The 25,678-nt window shown below is 53.8% G+C and overlaps 5 protein-coding genes across 5 annotated transcripts in view; 2 read left to right on the top strand and 3 right to left on the bottom strand.

Moving 5' to 3' along the window:
* The window catches only part of HIGD2A (HIG1 hypoxia inducible domain family member 2A), a 46,248-nt gene that overhangs the window by 4,849 nt on the left and 15,721 nt on the right, over positions 1-25,678 (bottom strand). The gene's annotated exons all lie outside the window — the stretch shown is intronic.
* ARL10 (ARF like GTPase 10) lies at positions 458-3,037 on the bottom strand. The gene is made up of 4 exons (XM_069869098.1): positions 2,812-3,037; positions 1,721-1,883; positions 1,370-1,545; positions 458-977 (listed from the first exon to the last, which is right to left on the bottom strand). The coding sequence occupies exons 1-4, from the start codon at positions 2,995-2,997 to the stop codon at positions 801-803; spliced, it is 702 nt and encodes a 233-aa protein (XP_069725199.1). The 5' UTR covers positions 2,998-3,037; the 3' UTR covers positions 458-800.
* Positions 4,446-10,936, top strand: KIAA1191 (KIAA1191 ortholog). Its single transcript, XM_069869089.1, has 7 exons — positions 4,446-4,539; positions 4,620-4,810; positions 6,303-6,429; positions 8,081-8,205; positions 9,298-9,404; positions 9,720-9,856; positions 10,319-10,936. Exons 1-7 carry the CDS (start codon positions 4,512-4,514, stop codon positions 10,525-10,527), a joined length of 924 nt encoding a protein of 307 aa, XP_069725190.1. The 5' UTR covers positions 4,446-4,511; the 3' UTR covers positions 10,528-10,936.
* Positions 13,035-20,223, bottom strand: SIMC1 (SUMO interacting motifs containing 1). The gene is made up of 10 exons (XM_069869096.1): positions 20,179-20,223; positions 17,933-18,682; positions 17,539-17,759; positions 16,778-16,847; positions 16,238-16,383; positions 15,640-15,816; positions 15,101-15,229; positions 13,958-14,114; positions 13,788-13,872; positions 13,035-13,479 (listed from the first exon to the last, which is right to left on the bottom strand). The coding sequence occupies exons 1-10, from the start codon at positions 20,212-20,214 to the stop codon at positions 13,259-13,261; spliced, it is 1,992 nt and encodes a 663-aa protein (XP_069725197.1). The 5' UTR covers positions 20,215-20,223; the 3' UTR covers positions 13,035-13,258.
* Positions 20,234-24,819, top strand: THOC3 (THO complex subunit 3). Its single transcript, XM_069869097.1, has 6 exons — positions 20,234-20,454; positions 21,934-22,090; positions 22,934-23,138; positions 23,483-23,644; positions 23,735-23,835; positions 24,156-24,819. The coding sequence occupies exons 1-6, from the start codon at positions 20,272-20,274 to the stop codon at positions 24,317-24,319; spliced, it is 972 nt and encodes a 323-aa protein (XP_069725198.1). The 5' UTR covers positions 20,234-20,271; the 3' UTR covers positions 24,320-24,819.

Raw genomic sequence — 25,678 nt, 5'->3', positions numbered from 1 at the left:
CTGATGTGCTGCCCAGCCTCCGCAACCAGTTTTTCCAGGAGCTGGTGCCCCAGGGTGTCACTCAGCAGCCCTTCTGCCTGCGGGCAGGGCTTTCCACAGTCCCTAAGCCTGGTTCCTTCTCCCTGGAGCAGCAATGAGGGAGGGAGACCATGCAGGGGGCGAGCAACGAACTGTGTAAAGGTCCTAGCAAACAGCATCTTTACCCCTGTTCAGGGTGAAGGGGCAGAGCAGGGCTGCCCGACGCCTGCCCTCGTTTCTCCTAAGCAGGGCTTTAACTACAGAGCTGGGAGAACCGAGGGCTGTGCTCGGCCCCAGTGAGGGACAGCTGAGCTGGTTATTCCCACTGGTGTGCAGCATCCTGGCAGGGCTGTGCCAGCAGCAACTAGTCGCGTTCTTCAGGAAGAGGAGCTCATCTCCTGGATGATCTCCAGGCTGATAGATGAGAGGGCTACCTCACTTGTTCAGCCTCATTCATTTAATATCCTGTAGGTCTACTGTGAAGGTGTGGGGCTTTGCCCTGTGCTGCACGTTCCAGCTCATGAGGAGGTAGGAGCGGTACCTGTGCCTTCATCCAACGGTATATTTTGTCCCTGAGCTGGGGGAGGTGGCTGCCCTCTCCCCATGGCAGAGAGCAGAGCCCGCTGCTCATGTTCCCTGAGGGCAGCTGTGCTGCGGCTCAACCCCAAACCTCACAGGGTACGACAAACACCCCGTGGCCAGCAGCGTGCTACCAGCGAGTCTGAGCCTCCATCCTCGCTCTGTGGATCCCAAAGAGGAGCCTGTCTGCCCCCGGCATAGGCTCAGGGCTGGGACAGCAGGGTGATCAGCAGGCTCTTCACGTGCAGAACGCTGGTGGCAGTGCTCAGGCTGGCCCAGGTCGCGCTGGTAGGCAGGAGGAAGAGCTCCCGCTCCCCGCTGAGGGTGTGCAGGGCCAGCTCCTCCTGCAGCTCTGCTGCACTCAGGGCATCGCTCTGGTCCTGTGAGGGAGAGAAGCGGCCGCTCAGGAGGGGAGCAGCACCAGGAGCAGCGCTGCCGGCTGGCAGGAGCCCTGTCCTGCCTGTGCCATCTGGGCAGGGATCTTGTGCAGGGCTCTTGCATCGGAGTTGCTTTGACGCAAGCTAACGAAGGGGAAGCAGCACCGAGGCAAAGTATTTCTCTCTGGGGGTTTTGCAGGGTGCTGTCCTGAAACCTGTTAGCTGGCAACGGCAGCTGGACCTCCTGATGGAGACTGGAGGAGACAGGAGATATTTTCCAAAAGGTGGTGGATTTGGGGTATGGGGATTTCCTCTCTGCTCCCTGGGGAGGGACAGTTTCACTAGAAACCGCTGTGGGGGCAGCCGCAGGGATGGACGGACAGATGGACACCCACCTGCTTGTTGGCCAGCACGACCAGCGGCAGCCGGGGCTCAGCAGCCAGCAGCGTGTGCAGCTCCTGACGCGCCGTCAGCAGGCGCGACCTGTCCACAGAATCCACCACGAACACCAGCACGTGGGCCTCGCTCAGGTAGTCGGGCCAGTACGCTCGCAGGTTCTGGCTGCCCCCAACTGCAGGATCAAGCACCGGCACAGGGATGAGCGAGGAATCCGAATTCCCGTTGTGTGGGATGCTCCTGCCGCCCTAAATGTTCTACGCCCCATCCCGGTGCCGGCGGGTCGAGGGACACTCAGGGTCACGCAGGCTCAGCCCCGTGGGGACGTGGTGGGGCCAGACCAGCCTTACCCTCCAGCAGGTCCATCTCCAGCCCCTCGACGCTGAGCTGGGCCCAGTTGAAGCCCTGGGTGGGTGCCATGTGCTCCCTGGCCGTCTGGCTGCAGATGTAGTGCAGGACGCTGCTCTTCCCGGCCCCGTCCAGCCCCAGCACCAGCACCTGCCGCCAGTCCAGCTGCGGGGGGGTGGGGGTCAGCCCCAGCACCCGCAGCCCCGCGCCCAGGACCAGCCCAGAGCGAGGCGTCCTGCCAGCCCCCCTGCCCCTGCGTCCCCATCTCCAGCCCCACCAGGGCTCCAGGGGGGTCCCAGCAGGATGAGCCGCAGGAGGGTCCCCAAGGGCCTGGCAGAATTTGTTCTGACCAGCTCCAGGGGATCCGGGTGTGGAATCCCAGGGGGAACCGGCCTCCCACCCCGCTGGCGATCCAGAGCCTTCCCCAGCCTGGACACCGCAGGGGCGATCCTGACCCCCTGCCCCATCCTCACCCCATCCCCACACTGCTGGGCTTGGGGAGATCCCAGTAGGGGCTCTGATACAGGGGAGCCTGGAGAGATCCCAGTACGGGCTCTGATACGGGGGAGCCTGGAGAGATCCCAGTAGGGGCTCCGATACAGGGGAGCCTGGAGAGATCCCAGTAGGGGCTCCGATACAGGGGAGCCTGGAGAGATCCCAGTACGGGCTCTGATACGGGGGAGCCTGGAGAGATCCCAGTAGGGGCTCCGATACAGGGGAGCCTGGAGAGATCCCAGTAGGGGCTCCGGTATAGGAGAGCCCAGTAAAGAGCTCCAGTATAAGACATCCCGGGGAGATCCCAGTAAAGGGCTCTGGTATAGGAGATCCTGGGGAGATCCCGCTACGGGCTCTGGTATAGGGGATTCCGGTAAGGGCTCCAGTATAGGGGATCCTAGGGAGATCCCGCTACGGGCTCCAGTATAGGGGATTCAGGAGATCCCGGTGAGGTCTCCGGTATAAGGGATTCCGGTAAGGGCTCCAGTACAGGGGATCCCGGTAAAGGCTCCGGTCCAGCGGATCCCGGTAAAGGCTCCGGTCCAGCGGATCCCGGGGAGATCCCGACCCCACGCCACGGGTCCGTTGCCGTCCTTACCGCGTGTCCGGGGGGCTGTCGGTCCCGCAGCTCCCGCAGCTCCCGCTCCCACCAGCCGTCCCAGCCGGTGCCGGTGCCGGTGCCGCGGGTCCAGACCTTCCAGGCGATGCAGAGCAGGGAGCCGAGCACGGCCAGGGCGGCGGCCAGCGCCAGCGCCAGCTCCCGCAGCACGGCGGGCGGAGCCATGCGGCACCGGCACCGGCGGCGCGCGCTGCTCCCCCCGCCCCCCGCCAGCTGTGCCCGCGAGCCAGATGTGCCCGCCCCCCCCCCGGCACCGCCGCGTTTAAAGGGGCCGCGCCCACCGTGGGGAGAGGCGGGGAATGGGGCATCCAGCCCTGTTCAGCGTCTTTATCAACGACCTGGATGAAAGCATCGAGGGCACCCTTAGCGAGTTTGCGGGTGACGCTAAGCTGGGTGGAAGTGTGGATCTGCTGGAGGGTCAGGAGGCTCTGCAAAGGGATCTGAACAGGCTGGACCGCTGGGCTGAGACCAATGGCATGAGGTTTAACAAGGCCAAGTGCCGGGTCCTGCACTTGGGGCACAACAACCCTGTGCAGTGCTACAGACTAGGAGAAGTCTGTCTAGAAAGCTGCCTGGAGGAGAGGGACCTGGGGGTGTTGGTTGACAGCGACTGAACATGAGCCAGCAGTGGCCCAGGTGGCCAAGAAGGCCAATGGCATCTTGGCTTGGATCAGAAACGGTGTGACCAGCAGGTCCAGGGAGGTTATTCTCCCTCTGTACTCGGCACTGGTGAGACCGCTCCTGGAATCCTGTGTTCAGTTCTGGGCCCCTCACCACAAGGAGGATGTTGAGGCTCTGGAACGAGTCCAGAGAAGAGCAACAAAGCTGGTGAAGGGGCTGGAGAACAGGCCTTATGAGGAACGGCTGAGAGAGCTGGGGTTGTTTAGCCTGGAGAAGAGGAGGCTGAGGGGAGACCTCATTGCTCTCTACAACTACCTGAAAGGAGGTTGTGGAGAGGAGGGAGCTGGGCTCTTCTCCCAAGTGACAGGGGACAGGACAAGAGGGAATGGCCTCAAGCTCCGCCAGGGGAGGTTCAGGCTGGACATTAGGAAAATATTTTTCACAGAAAGGGTCATTGGGCACTGGCAGAGGCTGCCCAGGGAGGGGGTTGAGTCCCCTTCCCTGGAGGTGTTTAAGTGATGGGTGGACGAGGTGCTAAGGGACATGGTTTAGTGTTTGATTCTATGATTCTATGAATTGCTGAGGTTGGAAAAGACCTCTGAGTACACCCGGTCTCCCTCAGCCTCCCCTTCTCCAGACTAAACAAACCCAGCTCCCTCCACCGCTCCCAGCGCTCCTGGGCTCCAGGCCCTTCCCAGCTCCATTGCCCTCCCTGGACGCTGGATGGACGGAGAGAGCGGGGCAGCAGGGTCAGCGCTCACAGCTCTTCCCTGCAGCCGCCGTTCCCGTCTCCCCGCCCCGCCGGGCTCCCGGTAGAGCGGGTTCACGACCGGGCGGGGGCGGGAGGTGCCGGCGCCCGCCCCGAACCCCGCCCCTTATTCGCAGCCGCGCCCCGAACTACAACTCCCAGCGTGCCCCGGGAACCCCCCCGAACCACAACTCCCAGCGTGCCCCGCGCCCAGAGCGACACCTCCCGGCGTGCCCCGCGCCATGGCAGCGCCGGGCCCCGCGCCGCCGCCGCCCCCCGCCGGGCCCCGTTAGCCCCAGCCGCCGTCACCATGAGCTCGCGGCAGGCGGACGCTCCCGGTAAGCCCCCCCCCGCCTCGCAGCGCTCCCCGGCGGCCCCGCGCGGCCGCGGCGCTGAGCGGTGCCCCCTCTGTTCGCAGCGCTGGAGCCCGGCGGCGGGGCCCGCCCGGGGCCCGTGTCGCTGCCGCTCGGCGTCCCCCGGCGGGCCTTCAGCTACGATGATGCTCTGGAGGACACGGCGCCCATGACGCCGCCGCCCGCGGACCTGTGCGCCGGCGTCCTCTGGAAACAGCCGGTGATCCCCGAGCGCAAGTACGAGGAGCTCTCGAAGGTGCGAGGGGACCGGGGTGTGTGTGTGTGAAACGTGGGCGGGTGGGTTCGGGGAGGCTCCCACTCGTGGGGTTTCTTTGGCTTTTGGAGAAGAGAAAATCCCGAGGACGCCTTCTTGGGGCCTTTCAATACTTAAAGGGATGGGGAAAGGCTTGTTAGTAGGGCCTGTAGTAGTAGGACGAGGGGTAACGGTTTTAGAGTAAAAGAAGAGACGTCTAGACTGGATAGTATGAAGAAATTTTACATGCTGAAGGTGGAGAAACCCTTGCACAGGTTGCCCGGAGCAGCGGTAGGTGCCCCATCCCTGGAAATGTTCAAGGACAGCTTGGATGGGGCTCTGAGCAGCCTTATGGAGTTGCAGATGTCCCTGTTCCCAGCAGGGGGTTGGACGTGGTGACCTGTAAACATCCCTTCCAGCCCAAACCATTCCATGATTCTGCGAAACTGCTGTGACCTGTAACCTGGTGTAATTAAACCAGACCAAAAGGGTAGGTGTGTGTGGGCTGTAAATTCCTCATGAAGAGGGTGGTGAGGCCCTGGAGCAAGCTGCTCAGAGAAGCTCTGGATGCCTTGTCCCCGGAAGTGTTCAGACTCAGGTGGGACCAGGCTCTGGGCAACCAGATCTGGTGGAAGGTGCCCCTGCCTCTGGCGAGGGGTTGGATGATCTTTGGAGGTGCCTTCCAACTCAAACTGCTCTGTGAAACGACTGTGGGGATGCTTTGTGTGGGGGACCAGCTCCTCTTATTTTAGAGTCTGTTTTCTAAGTTTGAGTTGAAGTTAAACATCATTGAACGGATGTGAAAAACTCCGCATCGCTTTGTACTTAGCCTCTGTTTTTCACCTTGTTTTGTTTTAAAAACTTTCTCATGGAAGAAAACGTAAAGTTGTAGTTTGGCATGAAAAGCAGAGTCCAGTCAGAGAACAGTAACTCCTGTGTTAGGAGGAAGGAGCCTGTGTTTCACAGGATTTCTTCTTTTTTGGCATTCATTGCCTGGTTCTTTGTCCGTCTGATCACGAGGTCCAGCAACAACTATGACCACTGAGTGAGAAACTGATACAAGGAATGAAAACAAGATCTAAACGCCACCTTCAAATCTGTGTGGCTGCAGTTCTGGAAATTGTTTTTGAGCTGGCTGTGAAAGGGTGCTCTTGCCGAACTGACCTTGGAGTCCAGTTTGCAGTTAAGGGAATGAAAGTAGCTGACTTTTGTTTTCTTTTCCGTTGACCTTTTTGTACTTTGACCAACAGCTTTTTGGCTGTGAGCCTGGTAGGTTTTCTGGTATTGGATGCAAGTTGCTTGCTTGTCGCTAAGAATTATAATGTTCACGCTCTAAACACCCCTGGGCTGTAGCGAGAACAGCGTATGGGTTTCTTCCATGGGATGAAGGCTGCTGCTAGAGCAGCTTGGACTTGTCTTATTAGAATAGAGATGTGTCCTGGTGCGGTGGTGAGGTGCTTTCTCATCTTAGACAGTATCTGCTTCTTCCCCGCAGATTGAGGAAGGGGATGCCAACATGAACGCACCGATTGTGACTCCTTCATCGTCCACTGAAAGTGTGAACAAGGTACCTGTGGTGAAGGCCAAGGCTACCCACATCATCATGAACTCTCTCATTACAAGTAAGAACTCTCTCCTCTGATGTGGTGGCTAATGGGTTGTGGGCACACGAGCGTGTGCCAGCTTGCTAATGCCTCCAGGTAACTGCCAGAGCTCCTGGTCAGCTTTTGGCTCTTGAACTAGATGAGTTGTTTTCAAGGATGCTTCTGGAAAGAGGCAGGGAACTCTGGAATAGGGTGCGCTTTCTGCATCTGTATTTGCTGGTGCTGGAGGTGGGTGATGAAGGAGGAGTGCAGGGTCCATTATCTGCTGACGGGACACTGCGGTCCATGTCACCGTGTTGCTGCGGTGCAGAGGCGGCTGCTGCTACTCTGTTTGCTTATTAACTTGCTGTTTCTGAATGGCAGGTAAAGCTCTAAAATAAACCCAGGTGGTGTGGAGAGCTGACATACTGTGCTAATGGAGCACTTGCTGGCATTTATGTTCGTTAATAGCAGCAGCAGCTGTCTTGCTAACAGTAACACTTAGCCTGGAAAAAACAAGCCTCGTAAATCATGATGCTTTAAAATCAAATTGGGTCAGTTATGTTTGCAGAGAGGACGTGCTCATGTGCAGCGAGAGGAATTATTCATGTGTTAATCTGTCCCTGCTGCTGCTTCTCTTAGCAGTTGGGGTCTGGGCTTCATATTGCTCCAAGCAGTGCTTGCAAAGGCTTCCAGATTTTTCAGGCAAGCGTTTTGTAATAGCTTTATGTTTACATTTGTTTCTGTCTTGACTCAAAGATAACCAACACATCAGAAAATAACATCCTTGAACGTGGACTTTCTGCTGGAAAGCAGCTTCTCTTTTACTCTAGTGGTGAAATGCTAACATGGTGAACATGGTGGCCTAAAAATCTTCTTGTGCAGTAAGAATTCAGGAGCCTCAACCTACACCTCCCAGAAAAACATTGTTACAAGTTGGAAGTAAATAGGCAAAGGTCCTCTTGATTTCTCGTGTATACAGTGTGCTATTCCTGCAGATAACTCCAACATTAGCATGGGATTTTTTATCCCTTTTAAAAAAGGTACTGGATGTTTCCAGTAATCTTCTTGTGCCCCAATTCCTTTTGACTTTTTTTCTTATTTCCCCTGGAAAGTGAACACCTTGTGCTGATAGTGGGGATAAAAGTGCTTATCAGAACTGAAATAGATGTCAGTATATTGGACCCTGGCTCTATAGCTGGCTGAAGTAGCTTCTTTTACATGATCTAGAAGCACTGGGAGTCTTTACCACCTTTTCTGCAAGGCTGCGGTTGTTAGATTAGCTAAGATGCACAGTCTTTCAGAAGACTTCATTTGTTGGCCGAATATCCTTCAGTCTAGAGGGCCACTTAAAATGTCCAGTTTATTGAGGTCTCCTAGATTTAGGAAGCTGTAATTAGGAGTGATGCAGTTTCTTGGGTGAGATACGTTTAATTACAGGCGTTGCATTTATGATACATCTGGTGATCTGGGACAAATCACTGCTCATCTGACTTAGCCCTGTGACTCACGATCGTTTTCAATGAGACTATCCCCTTAGCGTCATCTTACTGCCTCTGTCAAGTCATCACAATGTGTAGGTATTAATGATGAAAAATGAGTTTTGCATCTGGTTGCTTAAGCTGCCTTTGTTTGCTAGAACTTGTTGTGGTGGTATTTCTATGTGAATGTGTGCTGTTCTCTGTTCCAGAGCAGACTCAGGAGAGCATTCAGCGCTTTGAGCAGCAGGCAGGGCTGAGAGATGCTGGCTACAGTCCCCACAAAGGCCTCACTACCGAGGAGACCAAGTATCACCGAGTGGCCGAGGCAGTCCATGTAAGTCTTGTTTTGCATTGGGTTTCTGTGTAGGGTGTGCTAGCTTAATGCCTGTCTGGGGATACAACTTCTGGAGCAGGACTCTCCTTTAGCTACTTAATTCAAAGACTTTTAGCTAATTGTGTAAAAAAACATTATACACATTTAAGTTCGTGTTAGGCTTTATAGTTATAAAACACATTTTCTGAAATATGCCATATTTCATAGTCATGTCAGATTATCAATCCTCTTTCCAAGTGAGGACATCCCTACACGCAGTCTCGTTTCTCGCTGTGCCTCTTAGTGGTGCCCTGCAGCTGACTGCTGTAACTGTTTGTCCCAAGAGAACTTGTACCCTGTGCACTTCTGATGTGGAAGGAGATGAAACTAGGGTTGCCTCTTGCTGGCAATAAAAGCCAGAGGTCTTGCATTAGCTTTTCTGATGAGCTCAGCTGCCCGCAGTAAGCTGGCAGTTGGAGTTTAATAGTGAACTCTCCCAAGTGTGCTCCCACAAGGTCAAAGTTTCAATAACAGCGTTGGTGAATTGCGTTAGTGTGGCTTGAATAACCACAGGAAACATGCTGAGAAGGTGCCTGTGTAGCTGCTGCTTGAACTGTAACTGCCCTTCAAGTGACTTCCTCACAGTTCAGTTGGTACTGTGACTCGTAATAACCTTGTTCGTGTATGCACAGTTCCTGTTGTTGTTATGACCAGGCATGCTCTTTGAATGCGGTTCTTAGTGCTCTATAGCAGTATTTTCTTCCTCTTATATGTGGTTACTTCTCAGGGTCTGGGACTACTAGGCCATGTACCAGTATGTCTGTACTGGTCTCGTCCTCGTCAGGGAGCTGTAGGTGGTGTTTTACTTCCTCTAGCCTGGAAGATGTGTCGTGAGCATGGTGGACTTCCAAAATGCTTACTTACTGTGGAAAGAAGCTTTAAGGGTATATGCAAGTATCGTAATACTGGGTTTAGCTTTAGGTGAAGTGATGCTTAAATCCTTTATCACCAGTTACATAAACAATTGTCCAGATATGGCAATAAAAGCATCTGTTCACTGTGCCTTGTATTTAAGTTCTGTTGCTTCTGTGTTTCTCTTGCCTCTCCTAACAGAAGCTAAAAATGCAGAGTGGAGATATGAGGAGAGATGACAAACAGCCTGTGTCTACTCAGTCCACTCCAAGCAGCACTCCCCACTCCTCTCCCAAGCATAAAACCAGGTACTCTGTTCCTGCCTCCTTTGGTTTCCTACAGGCTGCTTGAGGTGGGAGCTGCTACAAATAACCTTATGCAGTGAGGTACTGTTCACAGGGTACATTTGGAGCCTGCTGTGGGTTTGTGTTTGATAGATCTAAATTTTTAAAGCTTGTGGAACTTGAGCATATGTATCTTCATCCTGGGTGGTAACAAACCTATTGAGATTGTTTAAATTGCTACTGACAATTACATTTAATGTTCCTGGCACAGTGGGACTACTTGAAGTATTTATTCTGTATTTTATGCACCTTGTTTTTTTGGTTTTTGGTTTTTTTTAGGGGTTGGTTTAGTCAGGGATCATCTGCTTCTATCACTGGCCCAGACTTTGCTGTGGAAGCTTCAGGGGACAAATTGCAGTCTGAAAGATGGAGCTTTTTCGGACCCAAAGCCATCCAGAAGTCCACCACTGATCCAGGTAAGTCCCCTAAAATCTCCTGCCCTGCAAGAGCTAGGAGAGAACTGCCACACAAAGAACTTGCTAGCTGTTTCTGGAGGCTTATCCTGCTTGCCTTGTTACTTTCCTGGACCACCTCGTGAATGTTTAATTCATACAGTTCCTGTGCCTAAATATAAAGTGGTTAGGTGAAGCCTATGTCAAAGGTCTAAATGCAGAAATAATGCTGAGCTGCGGTGGAAGGGCAGGGTGTGCAGGTGATAGCGTCTTAGTCTCTCTGCTGTCTGGTAGAACCAGAATTTGAACTGCCAACCTCTGATGTGGAATAGGCATTAGATGACATGAAGCTGCTGGGTCGTGCAAAGGCTTTCTGCAGTGTTGAGTGTTGGCAGTACCGCTCACTCCTGGCAGCAGTGGACAAAGGACTTGGCTGCTGGTTTTCTTACTTGCTGTGATTTTTTTTTTTTTTTTTTTTTCAATCAGGAGGATTTACTATCCAACCCTATAAGGGTGCCCAGAAACCATCCCCAATGGAGCTGATGCGTGCTCAGGCTACTAGGATGCCAGAGGATCCAGTAACCTTCAAGCCACCCAAAATGGACATTTCAGTCACAGAAGGGAGGAAGCAATCTGCACGTTCCCATAATATCAAACCGCGGGATCTGAATGTGCTCACTCCCACCGGGTTCTAGGACGAATGCTTCTGGTGTCTTTAGCAGGCTACAGGGGCATCTTAGGCTCTGCTTCCCTGAACCACTGAGCTGCAGTAAAACAGCAAAGTCTCCCTTCCAGCTCTTCGTCTCAAAAGGAAACGGGTCTGACTGTTCTCCTAAAGCCAGCCTTGGAAAAACTCCTGCACTAGTTCTAAACCAATGTAAACCCTCCCACCTGCTGCATCGCACCAGTCTAGTCTGCCAGGCTGCACTAGGTGTGCTTCCTGGTGCCCTGCACCACAGTAAAACCATAGACAGGACCTGTGGGACAGGACTGTGGTGTGCAAGCAGGCTGGCTTGTCTGCCTGTAGTCTGCTTGTCTCGTCCTGCTCAGTGCTGAAGTCCCAGGAGGACTGTGATTGCCTGGCATGTACAGAACACAGCAGAATATGATGAAAACAAGCAAGGACTAAAATTTGGACCGTTAACTGCCAGAAGGAAGGTGTTCTGGAACTGTGGTGGGTCAGTTTTAAATGTGGCACTCCCTTACTATCCAGTGTGACCTAATAGTCTGACACCTGGTGTTTTGTTCTTGGATTTCTTAATGTGGAGCAGTGACCATTCTAAGATGCTCTTATTAGAAAGGCAGGGAGCAGAATCTAATGGGATTTGGCAGTAATGAGGAAGAATTCCTTCTCTTCCCACTCTTTGTGTTCCTTTAAAAAAGTGGAAATGAACAGAGCTTGGCTTAGGCCAAGTAATGCTCTCTTCGAGCAAAACTAATGCTGGCCTGCTTTCTGCTAGATAACAGACTTGCAGACATTCTGGTAGTCTGCGTGCTGTTTGATTTGTGGGTTTTTTTTCCTAGCATCTTGTATGAATTGTTTAGATGTGCATTAGACACCAGGGGTACTTCTCAGTAGTTCTTTCATCAGCACTAAATGTGTTTTGCAGGGCTGGGGGAGGACTGAAAGCAGATAACGACTAAAAATTTCTCCCTGCTATGATACAGCTATGTGATTTATGGCCTAGTCAGAACCAGTTATTTGGAACAACTAACACCTGCTTTTAGGAAAAGTGGAAGGAGCTCTGGGCTGCCACCTAATCCCTTATGCATTATAGGCAGCATTGCTCTGTAATCTTCACCTGTCCTGTCGTAAATGGATCTCTTCTCAATCTCATGCAGAGCTCCCTCAGCCAGCAGCAGGTTTTCTAGTGGTGAGGTGACAGCAGGACCTTTTTTCGATACTGGAAGCTTCTCTGTTGCCAGGACATTATACAGAGATTACTTAACAGCTGGCAACTACTGAGCTCTGGGATTTCTGCCTTCTTAAACATTCCTCGTGGAGGGTGAGGCAGGCCTGGCTGCCCTCCTCTCTGAAGAAGCATGTTTTGTGGTTCTGCTTCCTCTCAAGCTTCAACAGTGCTGCCAATAATGTGTTGTGTTGGAATTCTCCCACCCGACCAAGTGGTCTTCACTGTTGCCACTCATTTGCACCTTGGCAGTGTCTCATTTGACATTAATTTATTTGTTTGTTGTCTGTGTGTTATTTTTGTTCGTTATGAGAAAATAAACCCCTTGTGAATGGAATTCCTTGGTGTGTGTTAGCACTGGCAAAGCATCACAGAAGAAATGTGGGGCTGTCCAGTGAGTGTGGGGTCACGGTTCTGCCCAGTAGTGCTCTGGCAGTGCTTGTGCTGGAAAATGCTTGCTCTGTAAAACTCCCTTTTGATAGGGAGACTAGGCTGAAAACCAGACTCAGCCCTGTTGTGGGGCTTGTGCGGATGAAACTGTGTTTGTGCCTGTGCTGTGGAGGTGGGCAGAGGTGTGGGACTGCTGTTCACCTTGAGGGGCCCACCTCCCAGTGCTGTGACCATGTTTGCTTTGCTGTCCTCTGAAAAGTTCTGTTGTAGTGCTGTTGTAGCAGTACTTTGCCAGCTATGAATGCTGATGGAGCACATGGTTCTCCTGGGCTGGGACTGTCTATGCTGGACACCAGTGTGCCCTGTTCTCCTAGAGAGTTAGTGGAGGAAACACTCTAGAAGTGCTTCATTGCTCTCTGACCTCAGCTGTGATTTCTGTTGGTGGCAAAGTATTTGAAAAGAATATTAATCTTGATAGCTTGCATGCTTACCTGCACTGTGGACACTTCACTTCAGTGCATTCTGGAAGAGCTACAGCCTTTAGAGCTGATGCTGCTATCCAGTCCTCCCTCTTAACATGCTAATCACCTTGGGCAAAGTTCTATAGAGCTATTTGATTTGGAACAGAAATGTTCCTTTCCTGAGGCCTGACCAGCATGTCTTGGGGATTTCTGCACTGGGAATGCCCTTGCTGCAGCCCCCACCTGCTTTATTTCTTTAACAGTATCACCCTTTCTTAAATACTGAGCAGGTATTTTGGCATTTTGCTTGCTATGCAAACTACTGTGAGAGTTTATGGCTGTGTTAGTCTAACGCTATCCCAAGGCAGAGCTCTCAGCTCTGCACTTCCTTTGGGCAGCGCTGGCACAAAGGTTGAAGAGTCTCAGCAAATATGAAAATAATATAATTTTTTTTAGAGTATACAAAGTGCCTTGTAAAACTGTAGGATGAGGCAAGCTTGAAAGGAAACAGACCATGTAAACCAGACATTCTTCCAAAGAAATGTATAAACAGAACCATATGACGTATGACACTTGAGACTGCAGCATGAGATGGTGCTTTTGATGGGGTCTTATGGAGAAAATGCGAAGCTCTTTGTTTCTTGCCCTGCTGCTGTGGTTGTCTCTCAGGTAGCAGCAGCAATGAGGAACAAGTCCCGAAGCAGGTGCAATTTCTCCATGATCTGTGGGGGAAAAGGCTGCCCCAGGACCTCCTGCATTCGGCTGATGGAGTGCTCTACGGTCAGTTGAATGTCCAGATGGCTGATGTCATCGCCGTCCTGCAGCTTGGGTTTGGCTTTCTGAATGATCAAGTCCATCCGGTCATTGAGTGAACTCCGTAAGTGCTCTGCAAGAGGAAATGTTTGTGGGGAGGAACAACACAGTGGGCTGCCTGATCGGTTTGGGGACAGACTGCAGCGTGCCACGGGCAGTGCTGCGGGGAGAAGTGGCTGGGAATTGTGCTGGCCCTCTCATGGTTTACCCTTGATGCACTGGCACAAGACCAGCCAGGTAGAAGAAGGGACTGTCCTCGCTTGGAGTTCAGTCTGCTCTGAGTTCAAGAGTGACGAGCAGAGAGGAGGACGGGTACTTTGGCTGTTCTACCACAACCTCTTGATGAAATCATGTTTATTAAAGCCAGAATAGGCTGCTTACCCAGTATTACGTTTTGGTAACTCATCAGCAGCAAACTCAAGTGCTGCAGCATCTCATCCCATCTTTGCCACGCTGCTGTTTCATCCTATGACAGAAGACAATAACTGGTTATTAGCAGAGAGTTTTTTTTCTGGAAAAAAACAATGCAAAGGACAGTTTGGACTGGATACCTGGTATGGCAGCAGCACAGAGGAATGGCTCAGGAAGTACAGGATCTTGGCCAGAGACAAGGGCAGTGTCGTGGGCACATCACAACTATGTTGGAACAACAGCTCTAGCAGTTTGCAGCGCAGGAGCTGGCTCTCCATGGTGTTTAAGAAAGCTTCCCTGGAACACAGATGGATATACCGTGGGGGAGACAGCACAGCTTGACCAGGGACTACTGCTCTGGCATGCTCCTGGTGTCCCATTGGTGCGGACCTAGTGCAGGGGCTGCCTAGCAGTGCAGTGGAAGGAAAATCATTGGATATGATAGACCTTCAATATGCAACTTGCCCGTGGACGTGTTTATGGCCTTAGGTCTGACCCATTGCAACTCCAGGTTGGTTATGGTCTGTGAAACAAGCTTAGCTGCTTCACTTCACACTGCCCAGCAGCCTGTGCAGAAGTTACCCATTCCTGCTGACTTGCAGGGACCTCAGCTAAGCAAGCGTGAATCAGGGGCCATGGCCAGTTGGATCTAGGACATCTGTCGAGAGGAGCGATAGCTTGGTTAGAGTCAATTTGGCTTGATTAGACCTGGTGTCTGAGAGTATTGCTAAAAGGATCTGAAAGTGCTGCCTGCTGGGGCCAACAAATGTGGGTTTGAAATGTCTGTGGGTCCAGTGGTCTCATGTCTACGCTACAGCCAGTCAGGCCCTTGTGCGTTGGATTCAGATACTGCATTTCTTAGTGAAGCAAAGAAAAGCATGCCAGGGCAAAGCTGCAAGAACTGCATTGTATTTCTGATGAGCTTCTCAGTTGTCCCTGCAAATCAGGGATGCATTTGCCAGTACTCAACTATGCTGATGCAGAGTGCTGCTTTTCAGGCCCTCTTTACAGTTTTTAGGCCCTGCAACTTTAAGAAGTGGGAGATTCAAGCTTTCTTAGCCACACTTGAGCTGTGGAGATGCATTCAGCTCATAAGGTTTTATCTCTATGGGATCTGTCAGTCCAACAGCTGTGTATTTGCTGGCTGGGTCATAAATGAGCCTGACTTTCTATACCCAATGGTGTTTTATGCGTGGGATGCATTTTATGCGTTTACTTAGATGTAAATTGGGAATAAGACTTATTCACACAGACAGACGCTGCCTTGCACATATTTGTCTCACCTTTGGCTCCTCAGAGGAATATTCAGTATAAATGGGAATATCACATCTGCAATCTTACGGGAGCTGCAGTTGGGAGATTTGTCCACTTCCACTGCGAAGGACAACATCCGCTGGAGCAGAAGCACCACCCTAGGTTAGAGACAGTCAACGCTAGCAAACGCTACCCCTCAGACTGCAAAAGAAAGCAGTGGTGATGGCGCCTAGTTGAGCCTCACGCCTTGCAGTGAGGGACGTAGGGGAACATAGCAGGCTAGATTTGGTGGTTCTCGGTGGCTTTTGAATCTGATGCTTTTGGAAGCAGAGCTAATCCCCAGGAGGACCCTCATGAGGTCTCAGTGGTGGTACTGAGCATTGGGGGAGCAGGACAGGGGGCAGCCTGGATGGTGGGCCAAGAGTTCCAGCCTTATGCTACATGTGAAAGGAAGATGCTCACTGAGACAGTTTCCGACCAGATGAGGTAGGACCTGCCAGGACAGACTTTGGCTTCTCCTTGGACCCTATGATACTGGCAAGAGGGAGCCAGGACTTCTGGGGCTTACTTCTGGGCAAAGAACGCTGGTGCCACCTCTGTCTGATCAGGGCTGGCTAGCTGTGGTGCAGATAAGTTGCATTCGGCCCTTGCTTCTGCTGAAGAGGATGGAATTTCTTGTGTCTGCTCCTGAGGCTGGGAGAACCCAATTCCTGTAACTGCTGCGACCAGCCATTCGACTACCTCCCTGGGACAGACAGAAATAGGAATGTTAGCAGAGACAGGCCTGGTTTTGTTGGAGCTCAAGGAAAGATCCTGAGGATGAAGAATATATCCTGTTCTGCTTGGACAGGACAGAGAGTAGCTCTTTTCAGCAGCAGATTTATATACTGGTCAGCAGGATTGTGTCCTTATCAGTTCAGTGCCATGCAATGTGGATTTGATCTTTTTTCTGGGAAAACCCCAGGAGATTCCTGCTGGAAATGCCTTGCATCATCTCTGGTGGATTACTTTTGTAAACCTGCTCCTGTTCTTTATACTCGGTCCCTGCACTTCCGTCTCCTAGGCTTATTTACTGAAAGTCTGACCTGGAGTCTTGAAAAGTGTTCCCTGAACCCCTGCCCTTCAGCATCTGGTTAGAGAATAGTAGACAAGGAGGCATCCCTTACTTGACATTGTTGAAGCATATGTCACATGAAAGCACTTTCTTGGCAATTGACTTCTGCAGCAGGCGCAGCCTCAGGTTCTGCTGGAAATCATCCTCCAGGGTCTGCACCACGTACTGCAGGAAGAGGAGCCGGCCAGGGGGCTTCTCCTGAGGGCAGATAGAGGTGGTATGAGCCTGGGGAACACAGGATGATTTGGCTGTCTTGGGTATGGGCTGATATACATGACAGGAGTAGCTCCAGCAGGGGTAACGCCCCGGGGGCTTGACTAGACTTGTTCTACCATTGCACGAGGGCTGTGGCCCACAGAGGCTTTGTCTATTCCTCTGTCCTCTCCAGATGAGACAACCTGTCTAGAGCTGTATAGCAGCTTAGACAGCACCACAGATAAAAGTGGGAGACCCAGCTGGCATTTGCTGCCCTGAGCAGCTGCAATAAAACTGCCTGTTGGACTGGCCCACTCTGCAGCAGGGCACAGCCACAAGGCCCCGGGGCAACGCTTACCCCCAGGCACCGCGTACTGGATGATCCCTGCCCGAGTACCTCATCCTCCATGATGTGTTTCAGCAGCGTCCAGTCCCATCCCACCGTGCTGGTGTTTGCTGGATGGAGCCTGCAAGGACAACACTGTTCATGTGTGCTGAACTGCCCAATGGTCCGTCTGGAAGCACAGCAGCCCCTGGCTCTTCCGCAGCCCCACTTGCTCAGGGGCCTGCCCTACCTTCTGCTCTCCAGCTCTGCCCTCTCCCTCTCTTTGCCCCTGGCCACGTTCATTTTTTTGGAAGCACCTGACTGGGGCTGTACTCCCTGGACAGCACTGGCACTCCTGGGACTGTGGCCTCTCAGTGGGAACCCTGAGGGCAGCAGGGAAGCTGCTCCAGCCCATTGCCCCTGCTGCAGCCCAGGGAAAGTTTTTCTGCATGTCACAGCAGTGAAGGATGAGATCTGCCCTCCAGGAGCAAGGCAAATGCACTCCCTTGCCCTTCTAGAGGACTCCCTGGTGTCATAGGCTGTCCCTGCACTGTGTGGGCCAGCTACAAAACAACTAAAGCATGGTCATGTTATAGGTGGAGCTGCTTTCCCTCCTGCATGAGCATCTCTTGCCTCTCTAACCCCCCAATCCTCCATCCACCTAGGGGTTTAGTAGCTTCTGTCTGGGCCAGGGGCAAGAGGGTCATCCTGAGTTGTAGGGGAAATTGTCCCCTGTTTTATGGGTGAGGGCCATGGAGAATAACCTTCATGCTGGCCAGGATCCTAGAGGCACCTGGCCAGCCCCAGGGCACTGTGGCAAAGGGAACACGTACATTTGGATCTTCATCAGGAGCATGTAGGTGTCCTTCAAGATCTCTGCTTGGTGGAAGTCCAACAAGATTTCTCTGATCAGATGGGAGATGATTTCTTTGGGAGGATAGTGCTGGCAGGAGACGAACTCACTCAGGAAATGCAAGGTGCCCTCGAGGAAGTTCTCCTCCATGGTGGTGCACACCATGCTCAGCTTCCCGCTGGGTATGAGCTCGGGTTTCTGCTGTGTGGAAGGCAAGGCAATGGGTGAAAGCCTGCTCCCCCTGACACAGAGGAACCCAGCTGTGATGTAGGGCCCGCCACAAAGGGAACCGCAGTAAGCAGGGATCCCAACTGCCTGGCAAAGCTTCCCCCAAAAGAGGAAGAAGAGCAGGGGCTGCTCTAAACCCCGTTTACCTGCTGTGTTTCCCTGTTGGGTGCTACGCCTTGCAGGAAGAGGTGCTGGACTCCGCTCCTCCTGAAATAGTGCAGTTTGTTCAGCCAGACCTTGTTGTCAGCCTTGCTCCTGGCTGGGTTAACTTGCTGAACTGCTTCACACAGCAGTGAGTCACCTGTTTCCAGGAGAGGCCCCAGGGCCATCCCTGGGGTTAGGGCAGCTGGGGCAGGGCTCAGCCGTGGGGGCAGCTCTCTTTGCTGGCAAAAGAGGGGAGTCTCTTCCTTCTGGCCACTGGCTCTCCAGCTGCCGCTGCTGTCCAGGCCAGAGCGGGACAGGGCCTGCAGGTCTGAGTCCAGCTGCACGCTGCCCAGGGACCCTAAGTCACTGTTAGACGTGGTGGTGCTGCAGTCCTGCTCTGGGCTGCAGGAGGACCCTGAGCGGACGGAGGTGGGAGAGAAGCCATCCTTCTCCGTCCTTTCTTTTGTGTCCGTGGTGGCACTGGGCTCTGCAGGAGCACTGTGACATGGTGCTGCAGGCCCTGGCTCAGACATTGCCTCCGTTTCTTGAGTTGGGGTGCAGCAGAGCCGGGGATGGGACGTGTGCGCTGCCAGGGCAGCAGGCGCCTGCCCAGGGTCCAGGTCGGTGCGGCCGGTGGCGTGAGGAGGGCTGTGGGGAGGGCTGCAACTGTCCTCTGTCAGGTCGATGATGGTGATGCTGCTCCACGGTGCTGGGTCCACGCTTGTGTCCTCACAGGTCAGATCAATGATCTCCTGTGGGGACAGAGGGGCTGGTGCAGTCAGAGACAGTGGCACCTGGCTGCCTCCATCCTCCCCTGCCAGGGACACACGTGGGGACCAGGCTTTTGGGGACACACACACGTGTGGGGACAAGGCTTGTACCCTGTGTGACCATGGAGTGGGGGGGACACACTTGGGGACCATGCTTGTGGCCTGTGTGAGCATGGGGGGGACATGCTTAGGGACTGGGCTTCTTGGGACGCACACATGCACGCTTGAGGACCAGACTTGTACCCTGTGTGACCACAGGACACACACGCTCGAGGACCAGACTCGTATCCTGTGTAGCCACAGGGGGACACATGCTTGGGGACCACACTCATGCCCTGTGTGACCATGGGAGACACACTCAGGGCCCATGTTCTGGGGGACACACACCTGGGGACAGGCTCACGCTCTGTGTGACCACGGGGGACACAGACTTGGGGACTAGGCTTTTGGGGGGACATATGCTTGGGGATCAGGCTTGTACCCTGTGTGACCATGGGACATACGCGCTTGGGGACCAGGCTCGTGCTCTGTGAGACAACAGGGGACGCACTCAGGGACCAGACTTGAACCACATGTGACCATGGCGGGGGGGACATGCTTGGAGACCAGACTCGTACCCTGTGTGACAATGAGGGACACATGCTTGGGGAATAGGCTTTTGAGGGGGACACATGCTTGGGGACCAGAGTCGTGCCCTGTGTGACCATGGGGGACACATACTTGGGCACCAGGCTTTTTGGGGGGACATATGCTTGGGGACCAGGCTCATGCCCTGTGACAACGAGGGACACGCACTTGAGAACCAGGCTTGTGCCCTGTGTGACCATGGGGGCGACACACACTTGAGGACCAGGCTTTTTGGGGAACACACGCTTGGGGACCAGACTCATATCCCGTGTGACCATGGGGGACACACACACACTTGGGGACCAAACTTGTGCCCTGTGTGACCATGGGAGACACACGCTTGGGGACCAGGCTTTTGGGGGACACACGCCTGGGGACCAGGCTCGTACCCTGTGTGACTATGGGGGACACACGCTCGGGGACAGGCTCATGCCCCATGTGACTATGGGGGACACACGCTTGGGGACCAGGCTTTTTGGGGGACACATGCTTGGGGACCAGACTCCTATCCTGTGTGACCACGGGACACACACACACACACACTTGGGGACCAAACTTGTGCCCTGTGTGACTATGGGGGACACACGCTTGGCGACCAGGCTTTTGAGGGACACACGCTTGGGGACAGGCTCATACCCCGTGTGACTATGGGGGACACGCGCTTGGGGACAGGCTCGTGCCCGGTGTGAGCACGAGGGACCCCTCGGGGCCCAGCCTCGCGCCCTGTGCGATCACAGCCCTCAGGCCCTCAGGGTCCGGCCCGCCTCCCCCTTCCCGCGCTCCCCCTCCCTCATCCCCGGCGGCGGAAGCGCCGCCATGTTGGCGCGCGCCCCGCCCCCGGCGCCACTCACCGGGCCGCCGAGCGGGCCGGCGCCGCCGTCCGCCATGTTGGCGCCTGTGCGGGCGCGGCGGAAGCGGCGTCACGGCGGGGCGGGGCGGCGGCCATGGCGCTGTCGCCGTACGTGCAGGCCATGCAGGAGCTGTTCCGCGCCAACACGCGCAGCCGCGAGTTCCCCGCGCACGGCGCCAAGGTGCACTCGGTGGCCTGGAGCTGCTGCGGCCGCCGCCTCGCCTCCGGGTCCTTCGACAAAACCGCCAGCGTCTTCCTGCTGGAGAAGGACCGGCTGGTGAGCGGGGCCGGCACGGGGAGCGCGGGGAGTGGGGGTAACGGGGGGATAATGGGGATAACGGCTTTAAATTCGTGAGGACAGTAGGTTGGAGACTGCTAAAAGCTGGGGGTGTTTAGCCTGGAGAAGAGGAGGCTGAGGGGAGACCTCATTGCTCTCTACAACTACCTGAAAGGAGGTTGTGGAGAGGAGGGTGCTGGCCTCTTCTTCCAAGTGACAGGGGACGGGACAAGAGGGAATGGCCTCAAGCTCCACCAGGGGAGGTTTAGGCTGATCATTAGGAAAAAAAATGTCACGGAAAGGGTCCTTGGGCACTGGCAGAGGCTGCCCAGGGAGGGGGTTGAGTCACCTTCCCTGGAGGTGTTTAAGTGATGAGTGGATGAGGTGCTGAGGGACATGGTTTAGTGTTTGATAGGAATGGTTGGACTCGATGATCTGCTGGGTCTTTTCCAATCTGGTGATTCTATGAAAAGCGTCACTGTCCCATCCCGCAGAGACAGGATCACTTATCCCGGATGGTTACGGGAGTTTTATACTGGTTAAACATACATATTCATACAGATTCCGAGAAACACTGGTTACATATTCAGGAACTATGGGTTAAACATACACAGAACTCATATCACCCACTCTCAAATATACATCACAGTTCCTTTGTGTCTTCAGAATACTCTGATGCTCTTTGTCTTACCTGCTTCCTCACTGTGTCCTTTTGGTGAGCTCAGGTCTGCCCTTTGTTCCTGCTGGGGGACTGTCTTTGCTTCAGCTAGTAAACAAGCTAAACTCCTGTTACAATCACATCCTTTGTTACTGCAAGCTGGCCAAGATTTGCCTTCAGTATATATACTAGTTTTAGACAAAGAACAGCATAAGTCCTCAAAGAATTTTTATTTAGGTTTTCCAACTATGTCTGGAGATTGTCTGCATATTATCTCTTGATATGAGACAGATTTATATCACAAAATAATTAAGCATACAAACCAGCTGCAGCAAAACTTATCAATTAATTCACACAAATTGGAATGGGGAAGATCCAGACTAGACATTAGGAAGAAATTCTTCACAATGAGGGTGGGGAGGCCCCGGCCCAGGTTGCCCGGTGAAGTCATGGCTGCCCCATCCCTACAGGTGTTCGAGGCCAGGTTGGATGGGGCTTGGAGCATCCTGATCCAGGGGGAGGTGTCCCTGCCCGTGGCAGGGAGTTGGAACTGGATGGGCTTTGAGGTCTCTTCCAACCCAAACGATTCCATGATTCTATGTACTGGGAGGAGGAGCGTCACTGAAGACCTCAGAGGCTGGTGCCTGGCTGGGGAGGTGGGGAGGGCTCCTCTCTCCCGGCTGGCCATAGGTGGGGAGCGTGACTGAGATGGCAGGGCTGGGCTCCTGTCCCATAACCAGTGGCAGCGTACTAGCATCTGAGGCTGGAATTGGGGCCGTACTGGATTTACCCTTCTGTGAATGGCTGTCCTCTCCTTCCAGGTGAAGGAGAACAACTACCGGGGACATGGGGACAGCGTGGATCAACTCTGCTGGCATCCCAGCAACCCTGACCTCTTTGTCACAGCGTCTGGGGACAAAACCATCCGCATCTGGGATGTCCGCACCACCAAGTGCATCGCAACTGTCAATACTAAAGGTGAGTCCTTGCCTTCCCAGGGGGGCTGTTGGGTCCTGGTAGAACTTCTGCTGCATGGGTGGTGTCTGCAGGGGCACAGTGATTGGCTCTTTGGACACCGGTCTGTGTTGGTGATTGGGACATCTTTGCTGACTGCTTTTATCTCTGTGTTGCAATCATTCGTAAGGAGCAGCAGTGAACTGCAAGGGTAGTTCTCTGGTCTCAGAGCTGGAGAAACTACTGAAATATGAGGCTGGCTGTTGAAATTTTCTGTGCATTTGTGTGGAGAGCCTGTGGGCTGCAAGGCTAGACACTGGGGAAGGGTACATTTGCAGAGGGTTATGGTGGAAGTAAAAATTTACGTGAATTCAGAGCATGATTATTTGAATTCATAGGCTAGTTAACCCAGATACCTTCTCTTTCCTTGGAAATCTCTGATTTTGAATTGTCACGGCTGCAAATGGCATTGTAAGATGGCAAACAGAAATGTGCCTTGTTCTTGCTGTCATCTGTAAGTATTTATTGTTTGCTTCTGCTTTTTCTGGATCTCCAAGATCACTGAGTTAAGAGGATCTTTGAGCTGACTGTATTTGTTGGTTGCTGTGGTCCTGTTGTGGCTGAAATGGGAAGGGCAGTGCTGTAGTCATGTTGGCTTCAGGCTGTTGCTCTGTTAAGTTTGATTTTTCAGTAACTGTACGTGTTTGTGTATCACACTCCAATCTGTCCCATTTGGGAGTGGTTTGGAGTTAGTGGAGCAGGTTATGTCTTTGGGTCAGGAATAGTAAAAGCTGTTGGTCTGCTTAACATGCGACTGCTGTGGGTTTTTGGGTGGAAACAGGACCTGCTGCCTTGCTGTCCCTCCAGGGGAGAACATCAACATTTGCTGGAGCCCTGATGGACAGACCATTGCAGTGGGGAATAAAGATGATGTGGTCACCTTCATTGATGCCAAGACGCATCGCTCCAAAGCTGAGGAACAGTTCAAGTTTGAGGTGAATGAGATCTCCTGGAACAACGATAACAACATGTTCTTCCTCACTAATGGCAATGGCTGCATCAACATCCTCAGGTAGGCGCCTGTGGTGGTAGGGGTGCAGGGTAGCTGGGCTGACTGTGGCAGGCATCAATCTGCAAGCACCTTTGCTGCTTTTGGGGAGCCTGATTCCCACACCCCAGTGATTCCCAGCCCTCTGGTGGGAACAAACTTGCCTGGAGCTGAGGTTGCCCCGGTTCTGGGCTGAGTTCCCTGTGAGTGACCCTGATGCTTTGCCTCATTCGCTGGGCACTCAGGGTTTCCAAGAATTCCAGGGTTTCCTACTCCAGCTTGGTTTGCTCACAGTCCCAGTCACCCTGTTTGTACAGGAGTCTTGCATTCCTCTCACTGTTTCTTGCCCTCTCCCTTCATCTCTGCAGCTATCCAGAGCTGAAACCCATTCAGTCCATCAATGCCCATCCCTCAAACTGCATCTGCATCAAGTTTGATCCCATGGGGAAGTACTTTGCCACAGGCAGTGCTGATGCGCTGGTCAGCCTCTGGGACGTGGATGAACTGGTGTGTGTGAGGTGCTTCTCAAGGTAGGTAGTGCTGTCCTGGAGCTGTTTATCTCCCCTCTCTGGTGACCGTGCGGGAGATGGCTTATTTTCTGCTTTGCTCTGTTGCTGCAGGCTTGACTGGCCTGTGCGAACGCTGAGCTTTAGCCATGATGGGAAGATGCTTGCGTCGGCATCAGAAGATCACTTCATTGACATTGCAGAGGTGGAGACAGGTAACGGTTTCCTTTTGGGGAACAGCAAAGAGAGAGTCGGGTGGAGAAGTGTTGGTGGAGGGCACTGGGAGAAAGAGCTTGGCTGTGCAGCGCGGAGCGCCAGGAGGGGGAGCCTTTGCCTAGGTATTGTGTGGCAGACATGCCTGTCATGTCTGTGCCTTGTCACCAGGTGATTAGAAGGCGCTGAAGCAGTGTTTGTTCCTGCTCTGCGCTGCGTGGGAGAGAAGAAGCAGGGGCTTGGCTCCAATGTGTGCTGTGGGGCAGCGTGCAGCAGAGCACCGGGGGCTCTCCAGGCTGATGTGGTCTCTTTTTCCATGCAGGAGAGAAGCTCTGGGAGGTGCAGTGTGAGTCCCCCACCTTCACAGTGGCTTGGCACCCAAAGAGACCACTGCTCGCCTTTGCCTGTGATGATAAAGATGGCAAATACGACAGCAGCCGGGAGGCAGGCACCGTCAAGCTCTTTGGCCTTCCCAATGACTCTTAATGAAACTGAACTGGGGGAGGCAGCGCTTTCCTGCCCTTGGGGAAGGGAGGGTGCTAAATTAGTGTAGGATGGGGTGAGGAGCTGGCTTCCCTCCTCGCCTGCTGACGCAGTGCTGTGACCTTTGGCTCAGCTCTGTGCGTACTGTTCTTGGGAGCACCTGGAAAAAAGCAGTTTATGTTCTGGGGGGATCAAGGGGAGATGCAAGCAGAGCCCCCCTTGCCTTCTGAGGGGTCCTCTCTGGGGCATGGGCTGCTTGTTCCAAAAGCAAGTGGCCAAAGAAAGTCAGTGAAGGTGAGAGAAGCTCTTGCTCTGCCCGGGCTTTGCAGCGGTGGTGAGGACCTGGGCAGCCCTGAAGCACAGCCTGCCCCTTCCCCTCCCAGAAATCCCACGTCCCTTCCACACAGTGGGGCAGCCAGGGGAGGGTGGGGGGTTGTGAGCTAGGAGATGTTGCCCCAGGCGGGGATTTTTGTTGTTGTGTGTATGATGTTTTTTTCTAATTTTGATAAATTGTTTTCCATAATGAGGTTGCCTGTGGCTGCAGTGAGGGCAGAGCGGGGAGTGCTGAGCAGCAGCTCATGTGAGCTCTTCTCCCTTCCCCTGCTGCCTCTTTGGCCATGGCAAGGCCCTGGTGAGGGGGCTGTCGCTGTGTCCCCGCGCCCAGCGCTGTCGCTGTCCCCTCGCTGGCACCCCACCAGGGGGCGCTGCGCCCCCGCGCTGGGCCCTGGTGACACCAGGGACAGCGCACAGAGGACGGGGACAGGGCAGGGACCTGTCCCAGCCTTGTAACGCTGCTCCTACCTGGCAGCAGCTGCATGGATGGAGCAGGACTGTGGCCCCAGCAGAAGATGCTGCCTGTCCCACACTGTGGCCACTGGCCTGTGCAGAGCCCTTCCCTGTGCCCCTGCTAGGGGTGACAGATAATGCCTCCCCTGTCCCTGCTCCCCAGGGAGAGCCGTGGGGCTTTCTTCCCCCTGTGCCAGCATGCTGGGTTGCAGGGGAGATGGTCACCGCAGAGGAGGTGCGGGTGCAGCCTGCCTTGCGATGGAGACCTTGCCTGCGAGATCTCTATCATTTCCTACTCTAATATTTTCTTCTGACAGAGGCTTTTCCAGGTGACTGCTCTACTGATGCCGCCTGGGTAACGGCTGAGCTCTTTGCTGGTAAATGATGGCAAATCAGTCGAAGCTGAGGCTGGCTCCAGATGGAGGCCTCCAGGGCTGTGCCAAGCCTGAGTGCTGCCTGGGGCTCTGCCTCGCTGTGGGGTACAAGGTGCCTCATTGCCTCATGCCCCTGCGCTTGAGGGGGCTGTGACCCACCAGAAACAACCCTTGTACCCCAGGGTATCCCAGTCATTCTGTG

The sequence above is a fragment of the Phaenicophaeus curvirostris genome, chromosome 15, assembly GCF_032191515.1.
Source record: "Phaenicophaeus curvirostris isolate KB17595 chromosome 15, BPBGC_Pcur_1.0, whole genome shotgun sequence".
Taxonomy (NCBI): Eukaryota; Metazoa; Chordata; class Aves; order Cuculiformes; family Cuculidae; genus Phaenicophaeus; species Phaenicophaeus curvirostris.
This window is presented reverse-complemented; position numbering and strand designations above follow the sequence as displayed.

Excerpts from the sequence above, each read along its gene's own strand:
- ARL10 (XM_069869098.1), bottom strand. The coding sequence starts at position 2,997 with ATGGCTCCGCCCGCCGTGCTGCGGGAGCTGGCGCTGGCGCTGGCCGCC. Across the intron at positions 1,884-2,811 it reads GACAGCCCCCCGGACACGCG|CTGGACTGGCGGCAGGTGCT; the intron begins GTAAGGACGGCA and ends ACCCCCCCGCAG. Across the intron at positions 978-1,369 it reads TCGTGCTGGCCAACAAGCAG|GACCAGAGCGATGCCCTGAG; the intron begins GTGGGTGTCCAT and ends TCTCCCTCACAG.
- KIAA1191 (XM_069869089.1), top strand. The coding sequence starts at position 4,512 with ATGAGCTCGCGGCAGGCGGACGCTCCCG. Across the intron at positions 6,430-8,080 it reads CATGAACTCTCTCATTACAA|AGCAGACTCAGGAGAGCATT; the intron begins GTAAGAACTCTC and ends TCTCTGTTCCAG. Across the intron at positions 9,857-10,318 it reads GAAGTCCACCACTGATCCAG|GAGGATTTACTATCCAACCC; the intron begins GTAAGTCCCCTA and ends TTTTTCAATCAG.
- SIMC1 (XM_069869096.1), bottom strand. The coding sequence starts at position 20,214 with ATGGCGGACGGCGGCGCCGGCCCGCTCGGCGGCCCG. Across the intron at positions 15,817-16,237 it reads ATATGCTTCAACAATGTCAA|GGAGGTAGTCGAATGGCTGG; the intron begins GTAAGGGATGCC and ends TGTCTGTCCCAG. Across the intron at positions 14,115-15,100 it reads ATTCCTCTGAGGAGCCAAAG|GGAAGCTTTCTTAAACACCA; the intron begins GTGAGACAAATA and ends TCTGTGTTCCAG.
- THOC3 (XM_069869097.1), top strand. The coding sequence starts at position 20,272 with ATGGCGCTGTCGCCGTACGTGCAGGCCATGCAGGAGCTGTTCCGCGCC. Across the intron at positions 23,139-23,482 it reads GGCTGCATCAACATCCTCAG|CTATCCAGAGCTGAAACCCA; the intron begins GTAGGCGCCTGT and ends TCATCTCTGCAG. Across the intron at positions 23,836-24,155 it reads CATTGCAGAGGTGGAGACAG|GAGAGAAGCTCTGGGAGGTG; the intron begins GTAACGGTTTCC and ends TTTTCCATGCAG.